General features: G+C 41.4%; 2 protein-coding genes across 5 annotated transcripts in view; one reads left to right on the top strand and one right to left on the bottom strand.

The window, feature by feature from the left end:
- The first annotated feature begins 486 nt into the window (after positions 1 to 486).
- The window catches only part of clstn1 (calsyntenin 1), a 39,879-nt gene continuing 20,781 nt past the window's right edge, over positions 487 to 19,584 (top strand). For 2 of the 4 annotated variants that reach the window (XM_080899885.1, XM_080899884.1), the window contains exons 1-2: positions 488 to 773; positions 18,199 to 18,321. In XM_080899885.1, coding sequence (XP_080756011.1) covers positions 692 to 773; positions 18,199 to 18,321 — 205 coding nt within the window. In that variant the 5' untranslated portion in view covers positions 488 to 691. Of the gene's footprint in view, positions 774 to 18,198; positions 18,322 to 19,584 lie in introns of all 4 variants that reach the window. The other 2 variants (XM_080899883.1, XM_080899886.1) reach the window with 2 other exon arrangements.
- On the bottom strand, positions 912 to 9,490 carry LOC308406573 (general transcription factor II-I repeat domain-containing protein 2B-like; the record flags this gene model as incomplete). Its single annotated transcript, XM_080897654.1, has 3 exons — positions 9,389 to 9,490; positions 7,773 to 8,742; positions 912 to 1,060 (listed from the first exon to the last, which is right to left on the bottom strand). Exons 2-3 carry the CDS (start codon positions 8,704 to 8,706, stop codon positions 912 to 914), a joined length of 1,083 nt encoding a protein of 360 aa, XP_080753780.1. The 5' UTR covers positions 8,707 to 8,742; positions 9,389 to 9,490.

Below are 19,584 nucleotides of genomic sequence, written 5' to 3' on the forward strand. Positions count from 1 at the left end.
GAACACTCGATTCAATATTTAAACTAAACTTTAACACATAACTATAAGTAATCTTCCCTGTAACAGCGCAGCATTTATTTTACTTCAGGTTTGGTACTTCTCCCCCAAATGTAAAAATTAGACAGATGCTGTGACAGATGCGGTTTTCCTAATAGATAATATTGAATTTTGCTCTCATACGATAAAGTTAATTAAATACAGTTTTATTTAGGCTGTCCTTCTTCGTTTAATATCGGGAATCCCAGCTTCATTGATACATTTGATACGTACGAGTCTGTTTTGATACATTTAACATTACATTAGGTGAAACAATCTCAATACACGCCTCCTTTTTGTATTTACACTGTGACTAGGTGGTTGCTTAATACACAAACGGTGTCATCGGGCGCACACCCATGAGTAAGATTTAGGTCTGTGTGTATTTTGGTACATCCGGACAGGTCTGGGAATTCTTTCCGACAGTCCCTGAACGCCTCGAGCTGCAAAACTGCGAGAGAAGCGGTGATTGAAGAGGATAGCAGAGCGGCGGTGGCGACGACGACGGCCATCTTAGAGCTACCGTGGTAACCGACACACTCATCTCCTGGATTTAATTTTTCATGTGAGACAAACACTCCGCCTGACTGACGAAGGGAAGAGGAAGAAGAAGACGGCTGTTTTTAACTTCGCCGCGGTTGAACTCGAAGTCGGGATGCGGTTCCGAGGGAACAAGCAATTTGCATCCGCAGTCGGACTGGTCCTCGGACTATTATGTGCGGTGGAGGCAGCTAAAGGTAACTAAGCTGGGATTTAGATCCCGTTGTGTCTCGTGAGTGTCAGAGGCAGACAGTCTTTTATTTCATTTTATTGTTTGTTTGCGGCTGTCTGAAGCCACTTAGTCGCTCCAGGACGCTGAAGGTTACAAAGAGCGGTTAGCAGACAGGGGCTGTGCGGTCCTGAGGGGGGATGCGTGTCCAGTAACCTGCTCCGGGATTGCCAGCCCCGGAGCCGCAGCGGATGGATGTGGCGAAGTATCCCGCCGGTGGACAAGTGCATCCCGCGATGCTTTGTCCAGTGCAGCCTGAAGCAGAGGGAAATTAGCCATTATGGTCCAACTGCACTTATTCCCTGTCCTGCTTAACATTGCCTCCTTAGTGCAAGAAGTGTGCCGCTTTATGAGATAATATCGAGGCTGTGAATGACCCCCTTCTGTCATCCGCATCGATTCTATTTTTGGCATCTAGTCACTTCTTTAAACTCCTTTTTTTTTATCTTTGTGTTTTGTATTATTAGGATTAAAAATCCGCTTCAGCCGCTGCATGCTTTGTAATATTGCCCGTAGCTGGCACTCCCTGTACTAATCTTGTTTTTAAATACGTTTGAGTACATCTGGATTAGGGCTAGTGGTGATATGTTTCTTTACCCCCAACCCACCCAGTTTTTTTTTGTGTGTGTGTGTCTGTTTTATGGCCATGCTGTTAAAACCACGCAGGTTTATTTTTCCATTAGTGGGTTTAATACTTGGGGTTTGGCAACGTTGTGTTCGCACCAGGATCGAGTGGCTTGGTTGGCTGCGCATTGCAGATCCTCTTCACCCTGTCCCTGTTTCGTTGGTAGATTTAAAAATTTTATGTGGTGTGATCACGGGCTTAAAGTGGGGGGAAAACACACACACGCTCAGTAGGTCTGGGCCTACTTTTGTGCAGAAACTATGCAAGACCCGAAAGTGCATCTGCCCTCTTCTTGTGCAACGTCACCGGTGGGCATTTGCTGCAGGGCGGTCCACCTCTCCTGCTCTACAGTGGCTCCAATCTGACCACCGTCGATGCGTGATTTACACATCGTGTTTCATCGTTAAACTCCCAATCGGCACACTCCCTAGCGTGAGCTTCCTGTTTCAGGGTGTGTAGAGGCAGGTGCGACTTAATCACCGGCCATATCGGCATGCCCAGTCAGGGCTACAGAAGCCAGGGTGTGCTTTTGTCTTTGACAGTTATTGTGATGAGAATACAGGCGGTGAAATAGACACAGATTTTAAAAAATGTCTGCACAAATAAAGGGTGGGGTGGGGGGATTATTCTAGTCGTAATTCAGTTGTTTCCAGGTTAAGCAGCTGGGAATGCACCGCTTGTACAGCAGTAACTTCATTTCTTTTTCCATCCATCAAAAGAAAGAAAAGGCCTGTAGCACCTAGGCCTGGATAGTGTGGCTGCCTTTTAATGATCTACTAAAGAGCGTGCGTGAATGCATGCGTGCAAAGTGCACCTGCTGCCTTTCCTGTGCTTATCAGCGGACAATACCTGTGAACTGGGCATCTTGATGTTGGCTTATCTTTTATTAACCAAAGATTACTTGCTTGTTTGTTTGCACTCTTCCCTACAGCTTTGTTTTCATTGCTTTTTTCCCTTCTCATTACCAGCCATCTCGCAGCACATGAAGAAACCAGACAGTCCTTGGGTAGTGGTTCTTGTTCCCTTCTCTCGGTGTTAGCAAATATTAGCACTATGGAAACTGATTGAGCTGAAAAGCTTGGCACAAACAGGTGATTTGGCAAACTCTGACCCACAACTCAGACCGATAACACGGCCGTAAGACGTTAAGGATGTGTTGAAACGCTATCTTTTTGGCTCCACCTATGATCATATGATCCATCCGATTGGTGTGTGTACCAATAAAGTCAAGAGCCAAACAGACACATCACTTGTTTTTCCGAGGTCTCACCCGTGTAACTTATTTAGTTTTCTGTATACTGTGAGCAGCGGCTGTGTGTCTCCCATGCTCCAGAGTCAAAACATTAGGTCTGCTGGGATGCCTGAGTTTGTTCTGTGCACACAGGGTCAGACAAAAGAGAGGCCGGCTTGTTGGGAAGTTCCTTCATTCATCATTGAATTAAGCAATTGTAGTTGAACAAATCGGATGCCCTGCTTTGTGGGGTGCAGAGTTAACATGTGCGTTCTTCTCGCATTGCTGGGGCTTTTTCAAGTCAGAGACACCCCCCCCTGCACGCTGCCCAAAAAAAGCTTCCTAGCCCTGCATTAGCTGCAGAAGCCCATCACCAATCAATAGTTACAGTTAAAACAATGTAAATAAACTATTTATTTAACAGCTCAGCTCTGAGGTGTCTTATGGCAACCTCATTAAAACATTCTTCAATGGTGTAATTAGCTCAATTAATTAGTTATTGCGTCAAGATTTTTGCTCAAATTACTAATAATTTCATTTGTAATCTAATCACTTATCTCGTGCTTTTTCATGGTTAAACAAAAGCTTCATTGCAAAAATGCTGCACTGATTGAAACTGCTTGCCAGGCTTATAAAAAGCCCCTCATTCCAGGGATCAGAGCATCCCAGACACCAAGTGATGGATGATTGCCATTTGTGACTTTGCTGACCTTGAAGGAAATATATACTCTTACATTTTCTACATGCTGCCGACTGTCTCAATGGAGCCCATTTCAAGCCTTCAAACTAGCAGCGATCCGGCTGACGTATGTTATCTTGCCGTGTTATGGCAAGCAGAAACTATGTGGATGCACACAGCTGACAATGACTGCATTGTTTGCCTCTTCCATGCAGCTCGAGAACCACTGTGGCGTCCTGCTATTCAGAGTCAGTCCAGAGACTTGTGTTTTTCCTTAGAAAGTATGCCAGTAAGTATGGGGTTGGGACAAAATATTGATAAAGTCATATCTCGCTGTTTGCTCTCGAGATGCAATTATCGGGTGAAAATGTCGATCTTTTAATAAAACGTGCAGCAGCGGCTCTAAACAGTTTCCCCTGATAGTTTGTCTTAGTAGAGTCACCGCTTTATGACTCCTCCTCGTGGTGCTTATCAAATGATTGATGGTAAACTGAACCGAGGCTGCAGTGAAAAAGAAATTTAAGGGGGAAAAAAGACAAATCGCACATTTAATTTCACACATTCTTGAAACTGAATGCAAATTATAATAAATATGCACAGACCACACTGCAGTGAGTTAATGCATCACTCTTGCTTTTTGCTTTGTTTTTTGTCTTTAATTATGCAAATATTGTGATGTATTGTAGGCAGTTTTGTCTCAGAGTCGCTCATTGAGGCGTTATCATGGTCTTAGCATACAGTGATATTAGTTAGATGGCATGGCAGCAGCTTAAGATCCAAAAGTGTGATGTAGCGCTGAAATTAAAACTGAGCTCACTTAATTAGCTGATACGTGTGTTGCATAAAAGATGGATTGCTTCAACATTATTTTAAGTTGTTGAAGAAGGAAGCATCTAGAAAGAACTTGTGGGAGGGGGGAACACACGTAGCTTTCCTGAAACATGATTAAAAATATGAAACGCATACCCCTTTTTTTCTTTAAACTGTTTGAATAACAAAAATACAAACCTGATTGTGACTCGCTCTGTCATTTATTCTTAATTTCCCATTCACCCATTAATCCTTTCATCAGAAAAGCATGTTTGAACTAGGTGTGAACAGCTCCACAGGGCTACAGGAAGGTGGATGCTTTCAGTGCAATTACTGCCTTGTTTTCAGAAACTTTGCGGGCTTAATGTTTCTTTGTTATACTGGTGCACCACTTGCTGCGAAAATGTTTTGGGTGCATGCCGTGAAAAACTGATTACATATTTAGATTGTGTAAAGGTAGTTAGTTTTAAATACATCATGCCCACCACACATTGGAAGTTTTCTGCTTATCGAGTTCAGGTATTTAGGTAAAGGTAGCCATGTTTGCAAGGATTAAAAGCCTCAATGATTAAAATGCTTCATGCAAACCCACCAATTAGAAGATCCTGCCTTTGTTGAAGCTAGTGGTAGAGATGGAGCGAAACAAAACTGGTCTGTATCTGACAAACCTTTTATTGGAAATCAGAGCCATTACTACTTCGACTATTTCTGGAAAGTTAGACAATTGTGTGCATGTGAAAATTCCTTTTTGTTTTGTTTTTTGCTCAAATGGTTCATGTGTATGCTCTTCATCGGCTAGCCTCATGTAGGATCCATTTTAAGAGTGAAGCTCTAATATGAATTTTAATCAGATTGAAGAAATTTTGCACATTTAACACGGCTAGTGGGCAAGAGGTTGGGTGCACCCTGGTCAGGTCGGTTAGCAGTTTGTGGCATTCCTACAGCCAATTTAGAATCAGCATTTAAAGTAACAAACATGTCTTTGGACTGTGGGGAGGAAACCAGAGGATATATCTTGGATATAAATGGGTACAATGTGACGATCCTGGAAAAAAAGAAAGAAAGAAAACGGTACTTTGTTCTTCTTGGCACAGAATTTAAGGGTCACACATTTTATTGTGAATGGCTACAGGGTGATATAATTAAATCGAGTCGTCTGGGTCATGGCCTACACCAGATTTCATTAAAAATGTATTCACTGAGATCAACGAACATCATGTCCAAGCTGGATTTAATATTGAATGTTTCTTCTGTGGAGACTCACAAGAAGCATTACAAAAAAGTTGCCCTCTTTTGGCCTGAATAACAGTTTGCTTGCCCTGAAGGGAAGCTCCAGTCACACTCGTTACCTCTTAACATTTTTCAGTATTTATTCAGAGATTTCTCAGAGGAACAAAGGGCTTTTATTGGCTAGATGTTTGGGGGGGGTCGGGATCTCGACTGATCACGTCACAGTGCGGTCACTGTTCATGGAGTTGCGCCTCAAGCCCCTGAAGAATGTGTGTATGAGTTAATCCCCCGAGAGTGCTAAGCATTTCCATTTGGTAGTTTGCCACTTAGGCCGCGACAATACTGGACTCAATTTGTGTCTGTGATGACTTTCCTCTCATTGGTGCCTTCAGGAGCTGAAAGGAGTCAGTGAACTGTCAAGAATGGGTCATTCAGTTGTGAATATTAAGCCGGCCAGAATACTGGGAAGTTGTGTCGACCACCAAGAAAGGAGTCTGGAGTCAAGTCAGCCTGTGGTTGTTAACTTTTGCGTGAGATATAAAAATAACAACGTGAGAAAGTGCTTTTTCATTAATTTCCCCGCTTAAATCTGCCTTAAATCTTTTTTTTTTTTTCATATCTCTTTCTGCATTTGAAACTAACACTGCAATAAACTACCCAGGTCTGCAGAGAATGTAATAAAAATATCCCCTTTCCTCATAAAAATGTCAAAAGTGAAACCGAATGCATAGAATGCCGTAAAGTAATAGCCAGTGATGATTATCCTATTGTGTTATTTCTATAAAAGTGTAATAAAAACCAGAGCGAACAGGGTTTAACTGAGTTCAGCAGCTTATCTCCTACCATTGCTGCCGGGCGAAGATATTAACCCGCTCAGCTATTCACATTTAGGCGTGTTCTCATTAAGATTTGGTTTCCCTGAGAAGCAGGTAACCAGAGAGCACATCACCTGCCGCAGGTCGGCTACACCCGAGCATCTGGTTAGTTTCGTCTGTTTTTCTCTTGTGTTTTTCACTCTCACTGGCCCCTTTTGTGCAGCTCGCACAGAGAGGTGATTGAGTTGCGTTCAAGGCCCCGCAGCTCCCCACCCCCGCTTCAGAGGACCGCCGTGTCGTCCGGGGTGTGTTCACTCTGTTGGGCGGTTGTGACTGCACGGAGGACAAACAAATGTTGTTGCCTGGCAGGGAAACTGAGAGGCTCTCCTGTGTGAGCCGAGTGTTTAAGGAGTGAAGGGGGCCTGAAGTCTGGGCTGCGTTAAGGGTCTTCGGGGTTCTGTGAACAGTCCACAGTCTGTGATGGAAGTAGCTTACGTCAACAAGCTCCAGAGCTTTTAAGGCAAGGCAAACAGAGAAGTGTGCCTGCTTTTTCACACCGTGAGCAGATTATTCTTTGATTATTTCTGGTCCACAAAAATGGACTAAATAGTTCAAGTCATTCCTTGGCTCACATTTGCAAGCATCACATACCTTAAGCTGTTTGGCCACAGCTTCTGTTTCACTGTGCTGCCTTAAATCCCTGAAGTTGTCATCTAATTTGCAACGAAGGCACACCTGTCTATGAGGCAAACTTTTCTTCTGGCTAGCACAAAATTATTGAATAATTTTACATAGTTAAAATGCATATGCTGAGGCAGGGGATATAGCTGGGGCATTCAGCATATTCTTCTGTTAGAATAATGTTTATTTAAGTTTCTAGACTCCATGAAAAACCCATAAGGTCTGACTATTGCCTCAGTGCACACACTCCCTCCTTCTTTTCTCAGTGCAGCTACTCCTGCAGCTAATGGGACAAATGTGATCAACCTGGCAACAACAGGCTTTATTTAGTCTCAGACAACACACTCTGCACGCGCTGCTTGTAGACCAGGGGTCACCAACCTTTTTGAAAGTGAGAGCTACTTCTTGGGTACCGATTAATGTGAAGGGCTACCAGTTTGACACACACTTCTCAAATAACAAATTTCCTCAGTTTAACTTAATTATGTGTTATCATTAATAATTAATGATATTCATCTATGTACGGACACTAATTATGTTAATTATTTTTCACCATAATTATAAAGAATGCAATTAGGAAACAAGGTAGGAAACATAAATATCAATATGCAACGCTTTATTTCTATATATCTCTGCAAGTATTTACATTTTGAAGTGATCACTTCTACAACATTTTCACTTACCACTAACAAATTTTAACAAATCATGCACTGTTACATACATTATTTTTGTATGTATGTAACATACAAAAAATCAACTTTCAAATTTTACAGAACTTTTCACCAAATTGGCAGCATTTTAAAGCAAATTGTCACATGTTACACTTAACAAACACATTTGTTTTTCAATAATTAAATTAAACTTTGACATGACACTGTAATGTTGCCACTGAGAACTGTTCTCAAACTCTTGACCAAGTCGGTTTATGACTTGAGTGTACTTTTCTGCAACTTTGTCAAAAGTCTCAGATGCAGAAGCATTGTCTTTCAGCACCATCTGCACAGAGGGAAAGTGCAGCACCTTTTTTCTCTGTAAATGCACAGAGAAAATGTTCATCTGGGCTTTAAATCCATTTAAAGCACTTATCATGTCAGCAACAGTCTTACCTTTGCCTTGCAGCTCACAGTTCAAATGGTTCAGTTTCCCAGTAATGTCTGTTAAAAACGCAAGGTCAAGTGTCCACTCAGTGTCCTCCAGCAGAGATGTGTCTTCCCCTTTGGATTGCATGAACTCCTTGATTTCACCCAAAAGTGACAAAAAACGAAGCAAAATCCGTCCCCTGCTGAGCCATCGGATTTCCGTATGTAGTAGCAGGTCACCATATTCAGCTGACAGCTCCTCCAATAGCACCTTGAATGTTCTGTGCTGTTTAGCTCTGGAGCGGATGCTGTTTATGATCTTCACGACGGGAGTCATGACGTGCTCGAAGCCGATCACGTTTGGGCATAACGCCTGCTGGTGAATGATGCAGTGGTAATGCATGAAGTTTGGGAACTCTGTGTCACCTTTACAGTGAGCGATGAATCCCGTATGTCGGCCGATCATAGCAGGAGCCCCGTCGGTAGTCACTGATACCAGCTTTTCCAACGGTACCTTTTTCTTCGCGAAAAACTCCTTCACCGCGTTATAGATGTCAACTCCCTTCGTTGTTGTCTTTAGCGGCAGTAGTGTCAGAAGTTCTTCTTTTGTGGAGAAACCATCAAATACCATCCGGATAAAGACCATCAGCTGTGCTGTACTGCTGCTGTCGACGGACTCGTCACACTGGATGCTAAACCAACTGCACTTTGCCAGATCCTGATCCAACTGATCGGCCAAGTTCCCGGACATAGCCGACACTCTTCTAACAATTGTAGTTGCCCCCAGCTGGACATCAGAGAGAGTGGAGATTACATCGTTTCCATATTTCTCGTCTTTAAGCACAGTTTTTGCAATTATCATCATTGCTTCTTTGAAATACTCCCCGTCTAAAAATGCCTTCTTTTTCTTAATCATGAAATGTGTAGCTCTAAATGAGGCTTCGGTTGCTTTTTGAGAGTTTTTCACCGGTCTCGTGAAAAAAGACTGCTGTTTGCTCAAACCTGCCTTTAATTCGCGGGCCTTTTCCGCTCGCAGTGTGCTGCCCTTTGGGTAGTTGGCATGGTAGCTTGTGTGACACGTTCGGAAATGTCTCTCCACGTTGTGCCGCTTTGCCGTTGCCACAGTTGCCCCGCAAATGAGACACACGCATGAATCTTTCACAGTGGTAAAAAAAACCTCTTCCTCCCATTCACTGTGAAAATTATATGTTTTCTTCCTTTTTTCCGCCATGTTTTCCTCATCTCCTCACCTTTGCCTTTGCTGGTCTTCACGGCAACTGTTTCCGTGGAGACCAGCTAGCACTAAATATTAGATCATGATCTAATATTTAATAATAAACATTTTTTTAATATATTATCTCTAACAAATTAACGCCAATGCAATTGTGATAAAAAAAAAATAGCAAGAAAAAATAAAAATAGATGCAGCTTACTGGTAAGTTGTTATGGTGAGCTATTTTTAGAACAGGCCCGCGGGCGACTCATGTGGTCCTTGCGGGCGACCTGGTGCCCGCGGGCACCGTGTTGGTGACCCCTGTTGTAGACCATTCAGCCACTTGTATTCCCTTGATTGGCCAATTTTCCTACTAAGTTTATTATATTTCTCAGTCTGGTTAATCAATCAGTGGAATGAGGCTGATTATTCAGTGTGTGTGTGTGTGTGTGTGTGTGTGTGTGTGTGTGGGGTATATCATAAATAAAATTTCCATATACTTGGATGTATGTGATAGGCATGAATGAATGCTCTAATTGTTGCTGCACAAAGGGTAAGTGTTGCTCTGGTGTGACCAGCCATAGCTCTGCATTTGCATGTAATCAAACAAGATTTCAAGACTTGCAGGCTGCCGGCCTGTCAAATATAAAATCGACGAAGCAGACCTCCACTGAATGTCACAGGCCTCACGTGTGACTGCAGCATCATCATTACACAACAGGTCCTCGGAGGTTCACCGGCATTACGAGGCTTGATCTGATAATTACAGACTGATCATCTGCTGCTATCATGCAGCTACAATCTGGACAGCTGTGGCATTTTTCTCTGGTTCTTCTAGAGTAAGGACGAGTGAGCCGTGTTCTTATTGTGTTTGGTTTAATCTGTACTGTTAGGGAGGATTATACAATGAAGTGAAAACTTTTGGCAAGTGGTTTGAGATTAAGATTTTTATCCTTGTGTTTCCCTTAGGGGAAATATGTTGTGGGCTCAGAGTTGCTGCCAGAGTGTTGGTGTTGGGGAGGAGGATTCACAGTCCTGGCATAGATGGAGAACGAGTGTAAAGGCTGCCTATTGAATCTCAGGATTACCAGCACCTATTGTGACTCTAACGTTCTCGCAGGAAGTATTTCATCACGGTTAATAGGCCAAACTGTATAGGTTAGGCTTCTATAAAAAAGCAAGGCAACCATAGTCGGGACTTTGTCTTTGTGTCCAAGTGAATGGACAGCATGTAACCCAGTGCAACTCCACCACAGATTTGAGGTTTTCTGTTGTTTACTTTATTTCTTTTGAGCAGATTTGATCTCTATCTAGCTGCAGCACTTGCCAATCGTGATTTAGTATATATGAAAATTGAAACCTAAAATGCTGAAAAGGAAAACACAAATCTTCATTTCAAGTCCTCAAATGCCCCTCTGCTTCATGAGAGCTCAGTGCAGGTGGCAGAGACGCAGAGCTGATTAGTCGAAGGCATGCCACAGCACAGCTTGGCGCACACAGACAAATCGAGTACTTGATCCTGGTCCATCTGTGTCATCAGTCAGCTGTGTTTCAACTTTGCTCTCCAAAATGTTCTCGATCTCTGTAGTTCTTCCTGTCATTTGAGCATCTTTTATGCTCACAGCTTAACCCTGTCTCATGGTAGCGCACGCTGAAAACCATGTCCATCCGTTATATCAGCACTGGTGTGGCAGTATTGTCTGAGTGGCGACACTTATCGTTCAGGAGAATACTGTGGCAGCTACCTGCGCTTTAATGGCGGACATAAATAGAACTGACTGTGTGATAAAGATGTGGCGTTACGCAAAGTGGCCAACGTGGAGGGCATACTGGTGCCATTCTATGCTTTCAGCGTCCACTAGGATCTGCTTTGGTTCCTATGATGTACATTTCAGCATCAAACGGTGTGGATCTGGAGGGACCAGTGAACAGATAATTTACATTACAATAAACCACTTATGCTTGTGCCCAAGCAGCAGACTTCAAAGAAGTGTAGGAATGGCTACCCGGCTGTCGGGTCTCCATGTGTACTTGTCCATATCCACAACTGGTATCATGGTCACCTCTGTACAAATAGTATATTGGTTTACAAATCATCTAAGAATTGAAAGATGCTGGTTTCAATCCTGGGAAGAGACACAAGTCCCTTTGGAATTGCATCAAGAAGGGCATCTGGCTTAAAAATCTGCCAAATCAAACATGTGACTCTACCTGTTGTCGTGCCCCCCCTCACCCTTGTGAATAAGGGAGCCCGATGAAAGTAGCTCCATGCCGACCTCTACATGTACACGATCAGAATTTGGCAGGAATTTGTTTTCTCCAGGTTTCTTTGATGTCTTTATATCTCGCTCGTTGCACGACCTTGTCGTTGAATGAAATAGACGCATCCCATTATAGGATTAAATGACATTGGCCTTATTTGCTGTGTAACAGGATTGCATGGCGCTGTGTGGTTGCCGGCCTGGAAGTGCATCCAGTGGCCCACCATCTGTGCACATTTAGTAATAATATCTCGATATGTGTGTTTGTCTCCAGCTTCTGACACATTCATCCCTCAGAGGCTTCTTGTACATTTTCATTTTTCCCGTGTCTATCTTTCTGTGTTTTGTGAACTTATTTGTATTCATGGTTATTGGCGGGGGGATAATGCTGCCTGAAAAGACTTTATTACACCGCAAAAGGCCAAGATTGGTTTCAAATGTCTGTGTATTTATGGCCCAGCTCTGCATATAACATTTATACTGAGTACAAAGACTTGCTTGTGTTAAAAATAGGATGGTGAATAACTAGTCCATTTTTCTCCTAATCTTTAAATATATGCATGTGTGTGCAGTGGTTAAAAATGGCTTTCCTTTTCTGTTCACCTTTTACCTGATAAGTCTGCACCACAGAATTTAAATGACACATTAAATGTGGTTAATGATGCACCATCCCTACTGTTTATTTCTCTAGGCATCTTAAAAATGAGCGTGTTTCTTTTCAGTCTGTCGCAGTGATAATGGGGCCAGATACTTTTTAAAAAAAAAAAAAAAAAAAAGAGCTTTATTTTGCATCCCGTTAAAAATGCATTTAACGTGAAACTACTTTGTTCCTTGTTGCTGTGACCTCTTTTGAGCCTTTTAACTCAGAGAGCATCTTGGCAGCTCCTGCGGGCAGTTATTTTATGACCAGGACTTAAAAACTTCATGTATAGAATCACCAGCCAGTAAATGCTTGAAGTTTGTTGACTTTGCTTAAAATTATGGGGAGGTTTTTGGTTTTTTTTTCAGTTTGATAGTTTGACATTACAGGTTTATGTACGGCTAAAATCAGAGTGGCGGCACAATCGAGATTTCTGGTGTGTTCCACTGGAGCACTTCAAGAAAAATCACATCATAATTCACGTATACTTGGTTACATTTATATGACAGTATTGAGTAGATGTATCGCTACACAGTTAGAACTGTGGTGGACCTCCTCTTTGCACTTGCGGCAGTGCAGCAAAACAATTGTAAATGTAATATAAAATTACTGAGGGACTCTTTGGGAGAGAGGTGCAGCATATCTACTACTTTTGGTATCATAGAATATATTTATGATTACGGTTATTTAAGTGCTTTTTCTTTCTCTGTCTCCAATTTCGGCCTCCAGTTTTCTTTTCTGCTCTTTCACATGTGAAAAACTATTCTGATTAATTTTCAGTGATTTTGATGATCAAATAAAAATTCAGTTTAACAAATTTTAGGATTAGCTGCTTATCATTTTTAACATGGTCATTTTTGGCATTAAAAAATACAATTAAGATTAGTTGGTGGTTAATATAACTAGTGTAAATCTGATTTATTTTATTTGTTTTTTGCTAACACAAGACACAGTAAGGCCAGTTTCAGTTTAATGTTAATCACTCAGCTTTCCGCTGAATTATATGCTTTGATTTGTATGAAGACTTGAGTCTGCAGGTTATAATTGTGCTGATTGGGCCTATGCACTGCATTAGATGGATTCATTTCCTGATTAAGTTAAATTAAAGAAATGGCACTCGTCCAGGTTGAAAATCCTCAGTGCTGCAGCAGCAGGCCTTTAACAGGCTGCCTTGTTTCAAAGGCCTTACTTCTAATCTCATCCCAAAGTCTCCCCCCTTTTTTTTTTTAATTTTTTATTAAAAGCAGCCAGTCCATCCCTTAAAACACATCTTCTCCCCTTATAATCAGCATATTATTATTATTATTATTATTATTATTATTATTATTATTATTATTCAGTAAGTAAATTATTCAGATTTGCTCATGTTCCTCTGTGTCAAATGTTGTCAAAGCACAACAAATGTTCTCACTACTCACTGCAGGCTTGATGAAGCGATCTTGTCAAAAAGGCTTTGTTGGCAATTTCATGCAATCCATGTGAGATTTCCCACTTTAAATAAAATAATGTTTTAGATTTGATTTCCTGGGAAGTGTCTGTTTGATTTGGGCTGTGTTTTTTGACAGCAGTACGGTAGCGGTAATCTGTCAAAGGTGTGCCATCTGTTTTCTCAGACATGTTAACATTTTTTCGCAGGCGTATACATCACTATTAATTATTTTTAGTTTTGTGTTATACAAAAAGCATGCTTCAAACTCAAACTTATAGCACAATAGGTTTGCACAATTAGACAAACACATTTATAAGCTACAATATCTGTGAGTAACTCCAGCCAGTTAGAGTATTCACACAGGACGTCTTGAGGTGTCCTGTGGTGTCTGGCACCCTAGATTGTTGGCAGCAAAACCTTTTTGATTAGGGCAGGCGAAACGGATCAACGTAACATCTTTAGGAATCTCAGGACTCAAGGTTGCCCAAAAGAAGTAGCGTTGTCACATGGCAAGATGTTCCGTGCTATACACCTGTCTGAGTTTTTTCTTCATCTACCTTTTTTTATTTCCCTTTTCTTTTTCTTGAGGGGAATGGAGGCATTCCACTTGGCATTTTTGCTGTCTCAGTGGGTTGTCTCCTTGAGAATAAAAGCCTGTACAGCTATACATAATTTAAATGGCTCATTGAAGCTATCATTTGGGGTTGGGCTCCATTCTGCACATCCTTTTTTCACTGACTGCCGTCTTTGCTCTGTAAAAGAAGGAATTCGGGGACGTCCTCTGTATCCTCAGTGTTGAATTTTAAAACCTCATTATATATCAGTAAAGATGTGGGTTGACCACCATTAGACTAGCTACCAGGTTTTTCCAAGGTTTTCTAGTCCTAGTAAGCATTATAGGCAGAGATCACCCTCACGAACTTCTGATGCACAAAACACATACACCTCTGTGAATATATCTCCAACTGGATCAATAGTTGCCAGTAGAAAAATGGTATCTGTCACCTAGCATTGATAAGTAAATGGGCATTGTGTTTAATATATTGGGGCAAATAACTCTTAACTAGTGCAATTCATTGCTATTCTATCTGAGAGATGTCCTGTTTGGTTCATCTCATGGGCAATCGTGGCTCAAGAGTTGAGAGTTCGCCTTGTAATCGGAAGGTTGCCGGTTCTAGCCCCGGCTTGGACAGTCTCAGTCGTTGTGTCCTTGGGCAAGACACTTCACCCGTTGCCTACTGGTGGTGGTCAGAGGGCCCGGTGGCGCCAGTGTGGCCCGGTGGCGCCAGTGTCCGGCAGCCTTGCCTCTGTCAGTGCGCCCCAGGGCAACTGTGGCTACAATGTAGCTTGTCATCACCAGTGTGTGAATGGGTGGATGACTGGATATGTAAAGTGCCATACAAATACAGGCAAGATTGCAGGTTTATACAAAACATTTCAGAGTCTTGGAGGATACTGCATGACCTCTTGCCATTTAGTATTAGTCCTGAAGGCCATAAAGGACTCGTGAACAAATGTGATCATGTGACCTAGCTCACAGTAAGTGTGAGTCTGAAGAAGCTAGAGCTGATTATTGTAGTACTGGTCTGTTCTGGCAATCTGTCTGAAGATATCCACTTCACTTCAGGGTCACGAGATGCAAAGACTATTCGTTAGGCTCGATCAAATCAAAAATTACTGGCAGGCAAAGCAGCGCCTTCAATCAAGGCACTGGTGTAAAGTTGTGTCAAATAAAATGTTTTTTATATTGTTAAAGACTCAATTTGAGTTAACATAGTGACGTTTAAACTCAGTTTGTTGTCATAGCTGTGCAGTATTTTTGTCCTTGCTAAGACTAGACTTGAGGTTATTACATATTGTACGGTTCAGACACACTTTTAACGGGTTATCAACTGTTTCATAATGATTATTTAATGTCACAGCCTGTATAAAGTGTATAATTGTTGTAAGTCATGATTGAAAATCCTTGCTTGGTAGATTGTGCCAAATTCCTTCGCTGTAAGGCTATCTAACTAATTTCTGGGTAATACTGCTAATGCTTGGTGATGCGTGTGTCGTACAAATCCCGTGCAAGTAGCTTGTAATTAATTTCCATTGATTGTGCAATAACTGAGAATTACACTTAATTATGCAATGACACAAATGCAATTCATTTGCTTCACTGAAATTGGATTTGGCAGGCTGTCACCAAATGTCATCTGAAAACATTTACATTGTGCGTTTATGCTTGTGTGGGTTTTCTGTTTACATCTGTGGCTACTATTTAAAGCTCATAATGTAATTGTAGCCCAGACTCTCTTGGAGAACATCAGGCACCTTCCTATTAGTAAAGTAATTTCACTGCATGCCATATTGCAATTGCTATGTAACTGTAAAAAGTCAGATAGGAAAAACATCTGAAAATGTGTGCGTTTTGTGTAAGTCTTAGTGGAACGACACACATTTATGAAGGTCTGGATATCCTTTGGGTCAGTTTGCTTACTAAAAGCGTTTCTGGAACAATTAGTTATCAGTTATTGAGTGTAAAAGTTTAACAATACACACATTCATGTGTACATTCGTGAGAATATCCGTGAACATTTTGAAGCACAGATCCGGTAATTAATCGTAAAGCTGTTTGTTGTCTTGTTAATGAATTTTGTGCATAGGATCAGCATTATCATGTGCAATTAATTGGTCGATTTTAAGATTTCTGTTCATGTAACCTTTTATCATTTTTTTTTCTTTGTTATTGATGTAAAGCAACCAGAAATGTAAAAATGCAATTTTGAGCTTTTAAACAAGGTGATTAAAGGAGAATATGGCTCATGAAATAATTATCATGCTGAGCTATAAGCGTATTTGAGTAACTGCCAGTTATGTTTAGTACTGTGCAAAGAGTGTTTGATTATAATTACAGTTTGATGTTATGCCAAAGTTTTTATATTGTGTGAAAAATGCCAAAGTGTGTGTGGACAGATACAAAGCATTGATAATGGACCCTCCCACTGTCTTTTCTTTAAATCCAGTTTGTGTCTGACACTCTCAAAATGGTCCTTTTAATAGCAAACCAGGCTTTTAGAGGCTATTATTTAAGCAGTTCAGCACTGCAATGTTTCCCTGCAGTGTTGTGATTAAAAGTGGAAAAAGCTCATGAAGCAGGTAATTGATGTTTAACTTGTTTGTGGAAAGTCTGTATCTGCCCTATTGCTTTTTGTCTCATCTTAGAAAATTGAATGTTACAGAAAAGGCTTATTTACATCCAACAGCAGCCTGAGGTCACTTCACGTGTGCTTTAACAGCTGTAGCATTCTTATCAATAAACCCCCCAAAAGTGCCTGTATTAACACTGGGAGTTTTTCTCATCTTATTGATTATTAAAAGAGATCACTCTCAATCCTACCTGTTATATAACTGGAAATGTTTCCTATTTGTGAGCCTCCTAATTATGCTGTGATCAATGATTTCCTGCCATTGATTGTTTAGGCTATTGCAGCACTTCATTGTTAGCAGGGATTAGATTGTTTCTATTCAAATTTACCATCTGAATAAGAACTGCGGTTGGTCGGGGTAGAGGCAGCGTGTCTGAACGGATTTCGGCAAGCTCTGTTTGTTTGTGTCATCACAGTATAAAAAGTAGAGCTGTTATATAATATTTTCTTAAGGTGATATTATGCCTGAACTAAAGCTACAATTCCAAAATGCAGTGACTCAGCGTCAGAGCGATTTGGACGTATTTATGTGTTGTTGTGCCTCGTCTGGTTACCTTTTCGACCGTATCTGTCCCCCACGGCGTGCTGTCAGCCAGCGTCAGCGTCACCTTTGCAGATCAGTAGCACAGGAATACCGCCCTCCCTCGCATTCTGAAGTGCTCGCATATTGGCTGTAAGAGAGCTGTATCTCCCCGCATCAGCGCCATGTTCTGCACCATTCCAAATATGTCACTCACTGCAGCTTTTTACTGCAGCCGCCAGCTACAGCCGAGTCCCGTCTGCAGCTGGGCTTTGTCTCAGGCCGATGAGCACGCAGTGATGTAAACGGCTCGACTGCCGCTCCAAAAACTGGCCTGAAAGTCTTTATCACCCCTGAATCTACTGTCAGGACAAATTAACTCATGCAAACTGTGGATCATGCTTTGTAACTTGTACATCTTAAAACTGAAGCTATAGAAGGATGTTCAATACAGGGTTTTTATTAGTGATGAATATTGATATTATTGATATTCCTATGCATTTGTCATCAGTTTTAACCCTTTAAATCCTGAACCAAAAATTCTTTTATTTTTAATTGAAGCTCGTGAGATTAATTTTTCCTCGCTGATGCTGTCTGAAAAATGTGCCAGTATTGATACACATGCTTGGCGGCACATCAGTGTTGGACCTGCTCCTTCCTTCTGTAAACAATGCATGTTCTCATTCCTTCAGGGCTCATGGTTGCCAGTTGCTGTTGTATGTGATCTTTTCTTGTTTTGTGTTGCTTCTAATGTCGTTTCTAAAAATACCATTAAAAGCATCCAAAACCTCATTAAAAATGTATTTAAGCTTCACTGGTGAGGGGAAAGAAAAGTCAGGCCAGCAATGAGATCACACACACACAGTGTCAGTTTGTTATTCAGCATTGGTGAGAGGAAAAACAAGTTGCCAGCTCGATTGTGGACAGATATTTAGTGTTTTTACTTTTTACATACTCATACATTTTCTGTCTCGCTCTCCCTCTGACAGTTAATAAGCACAAACCATGGATTGAGACAACGTACCATGGGATCGTAACAGAAAATGACGACAAAGTTCTTCTGGACCCTCCTCTGATTGCACTGGACAAAGATGCTCCTCTACGCTACGCAGGTGAGAGAGAGCGTTTAATGCTGCTGCATCTGTTCCTTAACAAGAATTCTTCTTTTCGCACCAAATTACAGAAAACATCCACTAATTAGTTTGTACCTTTTGAGCTTTGTGACATTATCAAGTATTATGGATGCAGGAAAAACTGCAGGAATAGTTTATAGACTTGAAGAAGAAAAAGAGTCCATCCACTTGCTAAAATCTTATTCTTCTTGATAAATGAAATAGAATAAAGCTTGTTTAACACTTGATTCTTTAAAAAATTACATCTATGTCATGGTTAATGTGTGGAGGTCTCTTTCCCTGCAGGGTGTCTCATTATACATTGCTCGTAATTCTTTCTGTGATACAGGTTGTAATCTTAGATTAGCTATGCACACGGATACAAATCAAAGCAGTGAGTCTGCAGTGAAGAAAGAAGACAGTAACTGTCAGGTCTTAATTGTCAGCTCACTCTTGAATAAGTTCTGCTAACACATTTCTGCACATTAGTTTTTTATGACTTGCCTGCCATACTGATGTACAGTTTCTTACCATATCCTCCAGGCTGAACCTTTTGATATTCAGATCAAAAACTTTTTTCAAGTTTTTTTCCCCCCCTCCCTCTCTCCCACTGTAGAGGCACAATTAGTGTGCTTTATGTACCAAGGCAGCATTAGCTCTGGGGTTTTTAATCACATCAGGCTTGACTTTGGCCATGATTCAAAGCACCACAGCACTGGAAATGGTTTCCCACCATCTCACATCACATGAGTTGTGTGATCTCTTGTCTGCGGCTCTCTTCACACTCGGTGCTCTCACCAGGCTTTATATGACTGTTTTAATCACAGATTACTCCCCCTGATTTAGAATGTGAGGCTTTAGCATCCACGTGCACGCCACAGGACATGCCAAATGTAATCTTCTTGACAAAGTTATGTGAAATTTCTCCTGAGCTGATTGGCTTGGCAGCTTTTTAAGGTGGACAACTGCACCAAGAGAGCCATGATTAGAGTAATATGCCCAACTCTCTGCATGATGTTTGTCTCCCTTCACATAAAAATTGTTTTGAATGCAGAGCTTTGGGGAGGGGAGTCCTGTTTGTTTCAGCTCTTTTGATGAGCAGGCCTTTTGCGATTGGACTGTGTGTCCTTGTGAACTTGCTCTTTTGAGACAGAGCAAGCAGTCCGGCTTCACGTGGCAGCAGGGGTGACCTACTCTGTCATGCAGCCTCCTTTTTAGTCGGTTCTTCTGTGCCAGCAAGCAGGGTTCACTTTAAGCCAGCCT

Source organism: Rhamphochromis sp. 'chilingali', assembly GCF_963969265.1.
Source record: "Rhamphochromis sp. 'chilingali' genome assembly, chromosome: 12".
NCBI lineage: Eukaryota > Metazoa > Chordata > Actinopteri > Cichliformes > Cichlidae > Rhamphochromis > Rhamphochromis sp. 'chilingali'.